Raw genomic sequence first — 10,891 nt, 5'->3', positions numbered from 1 at the left:
AAATATGCATAATGCATAAGAAATATACTCTGGGAAGATTTTAATAAAGCACATTACTGTACATGTTGACCACAACAGATGAGATCAAAAGCCAGGTGTCTTGATATGCGGTAAAAATATCGTCTGAGAGCAAGAAGTGTTACAAAACCTTTTCTTAGTCCTTAAACTCTGTGATAAACCTGCACAAATTATATTTCTTGAACATCTTTGCTAAAAACACGTGTCTTGTATCACTCACATTTACATATATGATTTTATTATTTTTACCAGGTGACCAGTGTGTACAAAACAACGTTTTCAGGGAAATTCATCAGCTGTGAATTATCAGGGATTACGTAAGTCATTTATGAAATAATTTATACTCCCGGTGACACATGTGGACATCTGAAAATCCTCACCTCCCCCCATGTGGCGATATAAATGCGAGGCACAATGGAGCGAGGCCATCTCCTGTCACAGGTGCTTTTGTGCTTGAATCCCACACTGTTCATTCCCTCTGGACCAGGAACCAAGTGGTGCAGCTGCAGCTGGACTTCAAGAATGTATTGACGATGCCCACGCCCGCTAAAGTGTTGACGGTGATGAAACAAGCTATCGTAAATAATTTGATCACTGTGGCCATTAAGCTGACCACCATTACTGTCGGTGAGTGACCGTGTTTGGTTGCAGCCCGTTGGCATTCTCTCCAGTACATTTTACAGGCTTCTGTGTAACACTCCTCAGAGTGGGATCTGTGATCTCAGAAATGTAGGAAACACTGTTCTGAAAGTTCTTTTCTACATCATTTAACATTTTCTAATGTATTCCTTTTGAGGGCATTTGTAAGTTCAGCAGCTCGAATGTACAATATTATTAGCTTGATGAAATCAGCTGACTGGAGGAAAAACAGGAAAAAGTTGCAGAAAATGCACTGAATGTCAGTGCTTCCCACTGAGACTGGAAAAAGTAACAGAACTGATTTCTTTTGTTCATGCAGAGGAACTGCCAACCACAACTACAACAACTGCAACACCCACAACTCCGACCACAACGCCAACCACAACTCCGACCACAACTGAAACAACAACAACCACAACTACGACCACAACTCCAACAACAACTACTGAAACAACCACAACTGAAATGACCACAACTGAAACAACCACAACTCCAACCACAACTCCAACCACAACTACTGAAACAACCACAACTCCAACCACAACTACTGAAACAACCACAACTGAAACGACCACAACTCCAACCACAACTACTGAAACAACCACAACTGAAACGACCACAACTCCAACCACAACTACTGTAACAACCACAACTCCAACCACAACTCCAACCACAACTGAAACGACCACAACTCCAACTACAACTCCAACCACAACTACTGAAACAACCACAATTCCAACCACAACTCCAACCACAACTCCAACCACAACTGAAACGACCACAACTTCAACCACAACTCCAACCACAGCTGAAACAACCACAACTGAAACAACCACAACTGAAACGACCACAACTCCAACCACAACTGAAACGACCACAACTCCAACCACAACTGAAACGACCACAACTCCAACCACAACTACTGAGACAACCACAACTGAAACGACCACAACTCCATCCACAACTGAAACAACCACAACTTCAACAACTACTGTAACAACCACAACTCCAACCACAACTGAAACAACCACAACTCCAGCCACAACTGAAACGACCACAACTCCAACCACAACTGAAACGACCACAACTCCAACCACAACTCCAACCACAACTGAAACAACCACAACTCCAAGAACTACTGATACAACCACAACTGAAACAACGACAACTCCTACCACAACGGAAACGAGCACAGCTGAAAAAACCACAACTCCAACCACAACTACTGAAACAACCACAACTGAAACGACCACAACTCCAACCACAACTCCAACCACAACTACCGAAACGACCACAACCGATACGACGACAACTCCAACCACAACTGAAACGACCACAGCTCCAACCACAACTACTGAAAAAACCACAACTCCAACCACAACTACTGAAACAACCTCAACTGAAACAACCACAACTGAAACAACCACAACTTCAACCACAACTGAAACGACCACAACTCCAACCACAACTGAAACAACCACAACTGAAACGACAACCATGCCAACCACAACTCCAACCACAACTACTGAAACAACCACAATTCCAACCACAACTGAAACGACCACAACTCCAACCACAACTCCAACCACAGCTGAAACGACCACAACTCCAACCACAACTCCAACCACAACTGAAACGACCACAACTCCAACCACAACCACTGAAACAACCACAACTGAAACGACCACAACTCCAACCACAACCACTGAAACAACCACAACTGAAACGACCACAACTCCAACTACAACTGAAACGACCACAACTCCAACCACAACTGAAACGACCACAACTCCAACAACAACTACTGTAACAACCACAACTCCAACCACAACTGAAACAACCACAACTCCAGTAACAACTGAAACGACCACAACTCCAACCACTACTGAAACGACCACAACTCCAACCACAACTGAAACGACCACAACTCTAACCACAACTCCAACCACAACTGAAACAACCACAACTCCAGCCACAACTGAAACGACCTCAACTCCAACCACAACTGAAACGACCACAGCTCCAACCACAACTGAAACAACCACAACTCCATCCACAACTGAAACAACCACAACTTCAACCACAACTGAAACGACCACAACTCCAACCACAACTCCAACCACAACTGAAACGACCACAACTCCAACCACAACAACTGAAACAACCACAACTGAAACGACCACAACTCCAACCACAACAACTGAAACAACCACAACTGAAACGACCACAACTCCAACTACAACTGAAACGACCACAACTCCAACCACAACCACTGAAACAACCAAAACTCCAACCACAACTACTGAAACAACCACAACTGAAACGACCACAACTCCAACCACAACTGAAACGACCACAACTCCAACCACAACTATAACGACCACAACTCCAACCACAACTATAACGACCACAACTCCAACCATAACTGAAACAACCACAACTCCAGCCACAACTCCAACCACAACTACTGAAACAACCACAATTCCAACCACAACTACTGAAACAACCACAATTCCAACCACAACTGAAACAACCACAACTGAAACGACCACAACTCCAACCACAACTCCAACCACAACTGAAACGACCACAACTCCAACCACAACAACTGAAACAACCACAACTCCAACTACAACTGAAACGACCACAACTCCAACAACAACTACTGTAACAACCACAACTCCAACCACAACTGAAACAACCACAACTCCAACCACAACTGAAACGACCACAACTCCAACCACAACTGAAACAGCCACAACTGAAATGACCACAACTCCAACCACAACTCCAACCACAACTACTGAAACGAGTACAACTGATACGACGACAACTCCAACCACAACTGAAACGACCACAACTCCAACCACAACTACTGAAACAACCACAGCTCCAACCACAACTACTGAAAAAACCACAACTTCAACCACAACTACTGAAACAACCTCAACTGAAACAACCACAACTCCAACCACAACTACTGAAACAACCACAACTGAAACGACCACAAGTCCATCCACAACTGAAACGACCACAACTCCATCCACAACTGAAACAACCACAACTCCATCCACAACTACTGAAACAACCACAACTCCAACCACAACTGAAACAACCACAACTCCAACCACAACTCCAACCACAACTGAAACGACCACAACTCCAACCACAACAACTGAAACAACCACAACTGAAACGACCACAACTCCAACTACAACTGAAACGACCACAACTCCAACAACAACTACTGTAACAACCACAACTCCAGCCACAACTGAAACAACCACAACTCCAACCACAACTGAAACATCCACAACTCCAACCACAACTGAAACAACCACAACTCCAACCACAACTACTGAAACAACCACAACTGAAACGACCACAACTCCAACCACAACTGAAACGACCACAACTCCAACCACAACTCCAACAACAACTGAAACAACCACAACTCCAGCCACAACTGAAACAACGACAACTCCAACCACAACGGAAACAAGCACAGCTGAAAAAACCACAACTCCAACCACAACTACTGAAACAACCACAACCGAAACGACCACAACTCTAACCACAACTGAAACGACCACAACTCCAACCACAACTGAAACAGCCACAACTGAAACGACCACAACTCCAACCACAACTCCAACCACAACTACTGAAACGACCACAACTGATACGACCACAACTCCAACCACAATTACTGAAACGACCACAACTCCAGCCACAACTGAAACAACCACAACTCCAACCACAACTACTGAAACAACCACAATTCCAACCACAACTCCAACCACAACTACTGAAACAACCACAATTCCAACCACAACTGAAACAACCACAACTCCAACCACAACTACTGAAACAACCACAACTGAAACGACCATAACTCCATCCACAACTGAAACAACCACAACTCCAACCACAACTTCTGAAACAACCACAACTGAAACAACCACAACTCCAACCACAACTACTGAAACAACCACAACTCCAACCACAACTACTGTAACAACCACAACTCCAGCAACAACTGAAACGACCACAACTCCAACCACAACTGAAACAACCACAACTCCAACCACAACCACAACTGAAACGACCACAACTCCAACCACAACTGAAACGACCACAACTCCAACCACAACTCCAACCACAACTGAAACAACCACAACTCCAGCCACAACTGAAACGACCACAACTCCAACAACTACTGATACAACCACAACTGAAACAACGACAACTCCTACCACAACGGAAACGAGCACAGCTGAAAAAACCACAACTCCAATCACAACTGAAACGACCACAACTCCAACCACAACTGAAATGACAACTGAAACATCCACAACTACTGAAACGACCGCAACTCCAACCACAACTGAAACGACCACAACTACTGAAACAACCACAACTGAAACGACCACAACTCCAATCACAACTGAAACGACCACAACTCCAACCACAACTGAAACAACCACAACTACTGAAACGACCGCAACACCAACCACAACTACTGAAACAACCACAACTGAAACGACCACAACTCCAACCACAACTGATACGACCACAAATCCAACCACAACTGAAACAACCACAACTCCAACCACAACTAGTGAAACAACCACAACTCCAACCACAACTACTGAAACAACCACAACTCCAACCACAACTGAAACAACCACAACTCCAACCACAACTACTGAAACAACCACAACTGAAACAACCACAACTCCAACCACAACTCCAACCACAACCACTGAAACAACCACAACTGAAACGACCACAACTCCAACCACAACTGAAACAACCACAACTCCAACCACAACTGAAACAACCACAACTCCAACCACAACTACTGAAACAACCACAACTGAAACAACCACAACTCCAACCACAACTCCAACCACAACCACTGAAACAACCACAACTGAAACGACCACAACTCCAACCACAACTGAAACAACCACAACTCCAACCACAACTACTGAAACAACTACAACTCCAACCACAACTGAAACAACCACAACTCCAACCACAACTGAAACGACCACAACTGAAACGACCACAACTCCAATCACAAGTGAAACGAGCACAACTCCAACCACAACTGAAACAACCACAACTCCAACCACAACTACTGAAACAACCACAACTCCAACCACAACTGAAATGACAACTGAAACATCCACAACTACTGAAACAACCACAACTCCAACCACAACTACTGAAACAACCACAACTCCAACCACAACTACTGAAATAACCACAACTGAAACGACCACAACTCCAATCACAAGTGAAACGAGCACAACTCCAACCACAACTGAAACAACGACAACTCCAACCACAACTGAAACAACCACAACTGAAACGACCACAACTCCAACCACAACTGAAACGACCACAACTCCAACCACAACTGAAATGACAACTGAAACATCCACAACTACTGAAACGACCGCAACTCCAACCACAACTACTGAAACAACCACAACTGAAGCGACCACAACTCCAACCACAACTGAAATGACAACTGAAACATCCACAACTACTGAAACAACCACAACTCCAACCACAACTACTGAAACAACCACAACTCCAACCACAACTAGTGAAACAACCACAACTCCAACCACAACTACTGAAACAACCACAACTCCAACCACAACTGAAACAACCACAACTCCAACCACAACTACTGAAACAACCACAACTGAAACAACCACAACTCCAACCACAACTACTGAAACAACCACAACTCCAACAACAACTACTGAAACAACCACAACTCCAACCACAACTGAAACAACCACAACTCCAACCACAACTACTGAAACAACTACAACTCCAACCACAACTACTGAAATAACCACAACTGAAACGACCACAACTCCAATCACAAGTGAAACGAGCACAACTCCAACCACAACTGAAACAACCACAACTCCAACCACAACTGAAACAACCACAACTGAAACGACCACAACTCCAATCACAAGTGAAACGAGCACAACTCCAACCACAACTGAAACAACCACAACTCCAACCACAACTGAAATAACCACAACTGAAACGACCACAACTCCAATCACAAGTGAAACGAGCACAACTCCAACCACAACTGAAACAACCACAACTCCAACCACAACTGAAATGACAACTGAAACATCCACAACTACTGAAACAACCACAACTCCAACCACAACTACTGAAACAACCACAACTCCAATCACAAGTGAAACGAGCACAACTCCAACCACAACTGAAACAACCACAACTCCAACCACAACTGAAACAACCACAACTCCAACCACAACTGAAACAACCACAACTGAAACGACCACAACTCCAACCACAACTGAAACGACCACAACTCCAACCACAACTGAAATGACAACTGAAACATCCACAACTACTGAAACGACCGCAACTCCAACCACAACTACTGAAACAACCACAACTGAAACGACCACAACTCCAACCACAACTGAAACGACCACAACTCCAACCACAACTGAAACGACCACAACTGATACGACCACAAATCCAACCACAACTGAAACAACCACAACTCCAACCACAACTACTGAAACAACCACAACTCCAACCACAACTGAAACAACCACAACTCCAACCACAACTACTGAAACAACCACAACTGAAACAACCACAACTCCAACCACAACTACTGAAACAACCACAACTCCAACAACAACTACTGAAACAACCACAACTCCAACCACAACTACTGAAACAACCACAACTGAAACGACCACAACTCCAACCACAACTGAAACAACCACAACTCCAGCCACAACTACTGAAACAACTACAACTCCAACCACAACTACTGAAATAACCACAACTGAAACGAGCACAACTCCAACCACAACTGAAACAACCACAACTCCAACCACAACTGAAACAACCACAACTGAAACGACCACAACTCCAATCACAAGTGAAACGAGCACAACTCCAACCACAACTGAAACAACCACAACTCCAACCACAACTGAAACGACCACAACTGAAACGACCACAACTCCAATCACAAGTGAAACGAGCACAACTCCAACCACAACTGAAACAACCACAACTCCAACCACAACTGAAATGACAACTGAAACATCCACAATTACTGAAACAACCACAACTCCAACCACAACTACTGAAACAACCACAACTCCAACCACAACTACTGAAACGACCACAACTGATACGACCACAAATCCAACCACAACTGAAACAACCACAACTCCAACCACAACTACTGAAACAACCACAACTCCAACCACAACTACTGAAACAACCACAACTCCAACAACAACTACTGAAACAACCACAACTCCAACCACAACTGAAACAACCACAACTCCAACCACAACTACTGAAACGACCACAACTCCAACCACAACTGAAACAACCACAGATGAAACGACCACAACTCCAACCACAAATACTGAAACGACCACAACTCCAACCACAACTGAAACGACCACAACTCCAACCACAACTACTGAAACAACCACAACTGAAACGACCACAACTCCAACCACAACTGAAACGACAACTGAAACATCCAGAACTACTGAAACGACCGCAACTCCAACCACAACTGAAACGACCACAACTACTGAAACAACCACAACTGAAACTACCACAACTCCAACCACTACTGAAACGACAGCAGCTGAAATGACCACAACTCCAACCACAACTGAAATGACCACAACTGAAACGACCACAACTCCAGCCACAACTGAAACGACCACAACTACTGAAACAACCACAACTCCAACCACAACTGAAATGACCACAACTGAAACAACCACAACTCCAACCACAACTGAAACAACCACAACTGAAACGACCACAACTCCAACCACACCTGAAACGACCACATCTCCAATCACAAATGAAATGACTTCCAAAAATGCAACTTCACCAGTCTCAGTCATTCAAGATGCTTTGATCCTCAGCTTTGACTTGTTCCCATCCATATACAATGACCGTAGTTCTCTTTCAGTGAACATCACCACAGAGGTACATCACCTTTCACTATATTTGCTGTAACCTAATCCAGTCCAGCTTTAAAAATATTGAAAAAAGTAATAATAAAATTAATTTTACTGTTTTTGGTGTGGTGGTTACAGGTCAGTAAAGTGTACTCCTGGGTGTTCCCTGTCACATTCATCAAGTCTCAAGTCATTAAGATCCAGTAAGGAAACTGCCCTTTGCTCCGGTCATGTTGTGTTTCTGGTATTTTGTAAAAATAATGTTCTGACCATGTTTTTTGGGGTTTTGGTTCCATTTTTGGTTCTGAATTCTTTCATTGAATAATTATTTTATTTGCTTTTCACATCTTCATACTCTTTTTCTGTCTACGTTCTGTCACAGGTGTCTACATGCTGATGTCCTCTTGTTCTTTGAGAATCAGGACGCAGTTCCCTGTATTCCAAATGCAGAATACGCATTAAGGAAAGCCATCGCGTCCTCAAAAACATACCTGGATATCAATAATGTGACATTCCATATGGGTCAGTAATAGATCCCTGTTGATTCATCATTAATTATTTAAATATTTCTGTATATAAAGGTAAAAGATAAAAGCAATTTTAACCTCTGATCTTTCAAAGCAGCAAGTGCTCAGGAGAAACTAGGGGCAGAAAAAGCTGAAATACAAACGTGTGCTGAGAGTACAACAACAGCGACAACGACCACAGCTGTCGACACAACGACCACAGCTGCCGAAACAACGACCGACGCAACGACCACAGCTGCCGACACAACGACCACAGCTGCGGACACAACGACCACAGCTGCGGACACAACGACCACAGCGGCCGAAACAACGATCACAGTTGCCGACACGACGACCACAGTCACTGACACAACGACCACAGCTGCCGAAACAACGACCACAGTTGCTGAAACAACGAGCACAGCTGCGGAAACAACGGCCACAGCTGCGGACACAACGACCACATCTGCGGACACAACGACGACAGCGGCCGAAGCAACGACCACAGCTGCTGAAACAACGACCACAGCTGCTTACACAACGACCACAGCTGCCGACACAACGACCACAGCTGCTGAAACAACGAGCACAGCTGTGGACACAACGACCACAGCTGCGGAAACAACGACCACAGTTGCTGACACAACGACCACAGCTGCGGAAACAACGGCCGCAGCTGCGGACACAACGACGACAGGTGCCGACACAACGACCACAGCTGCTGAAACAACGAGCACAGCTGCGGACACAACGACCACAGCTGCTGAAACAATGGCCACAGTTGCTGACACAACAACCACAGCGGCCGAAACAATGACCACAGTTGTCGACACAACGACCACAGCTGCCGACACAACGACCACAGCTGCGGACACAACGACGACAGCGGCCGAAACAACGACCACAGTTGCTGACACAACGACCACAGCTGCTGAAACAACGACCACAGTAGGTGACACAACAACCACAGGTGCCGACACAACGACCACAGCTGCTGAAACAACGAGCACAGCTGCTGAAACAACGACCACAGCTGCTGACACAACGACGACAGGTGCCGAAACAACGACCACAGTTGCTGACACAACGACCACAGCTGCTGAAACAACGACCACAGTAGGTGACACAACAACCACAGCTGCCGACACAACGACCACAGCTGCTGAAACAACAACCACAGCTGCGGACACAACGACCACAGCTGCTGAAACAACGGCCACAGTTGCGGACACAACGACGACAGGTGCCGAAACAACGACCACAGCTGCTGACACAACAACCACAGCTGCCGAAACAACGACCACAGCTGCCGACACAACGACCACAGCTGCGGACACAACGACGACAGCGGCCGAAACAACGACCACAGTCGCTGACACAACGACCACAGTTGCGGACACAACGACCACAGTTGTCGACACAACGACGACAGGTGCCGACACAACGACCACAGCTGCGGACACAACAACAGTAGCTGCTGACACAACGACCACAGCTGCGGACACAACGACGACAGCGGCCGAAACAACGAGCACAGTCGCTGACACAACGACCACAGCTGCCGAAACAACGACCACAGTAGCTGAGACAACGACCACAGCTGCCGACAGAACGACCACAGCTGCTGAAACAACGAGCACAGCTGCTGAAACAACGACCACAGCTGCTGACACAACAACGACAGGTGCCGAAACAACGACC

General features: G+C 45.4%; 3 protein-coding genes and 1 long non-coding RNA gene across 4 annotated transcripts; all 4 read left to right on the top strand.

The window, feature by feature from the left end:
* Positions 1–284: 284 nt before the first annotated feature.
* Positions 285–1,037, top strand: LOC114912415 (uncharacterized). Its single transcript, XR_003798264.1, has 3 exons — positions 285–335; positions 506–645; positions 977–1,037. It is a non-coding gene; the product is annotated as an uncharacterized LOC114912415 (long non-coding RNA).
* Positions 1,038–2,913: 1,876 nt separating this feature from the next.
* Positions 2,914–3,456, top strand: LOC114912411 (salivary glue protein Sgs-3-like; the record flags this gene model as incomplete). Its single annotated transcript, XM_029259048.1, has 1 exon — positions 2,914–3,456. A coding segment is annotated over one exon (543 nt), but the record flags the coding sequence as incomplete, so codon positions are not given.
* Positions 3,457–4,986: 1,530 nt separating this feature from the next.
* LOC114912409 (mucin-2-like) lies at positions 4,987–6,399 on the top strand (the record flags this gene model as incomplete). Its single annotated transcript, XM_029259034.1, has 1 exon — positions 4,987–6,399. A coding segment is annotated over one exon (1,413 nt), but the record flags the coding sequence as incomplete, so codon positions are not given.
* Positions 6,400–7,605: 1,206 nt separating this feature from the next.
* On the top strand, positions 7,606–8,190 carry LOC114912446 (salivary glue protein Sgs-3-like; the record flags this gene model as incomplete). The annotated part of the gene is made up of 1 exon (XM_029259278.1): positions 7,606–8,190. A coding segment is annotated over one exon (585 nt), but the record flags the coding sequence as incomplete, so codon positions are not given.
* Between the last annotated feature and the right edge of the window lie 2,701 nt (positions 8,191–10,891).

Source organism: Scleropages formosus, chromosome 16, assembly GCF_900964775.1.
Source record: "Scleropages formosus chromosome 16, fSclFor1.1, whole genome shotgun sequence".
Taxonomy (NCBI): Eukaryota; Metazoa; Chordata; class Actinopteri; order Osteoglossiformes; family Osteoglossidae; genus Scleropages; species Scleropages formosus.
This window is presented reverse-complemented; position numbering and strand designations above follow the sequence as displayed.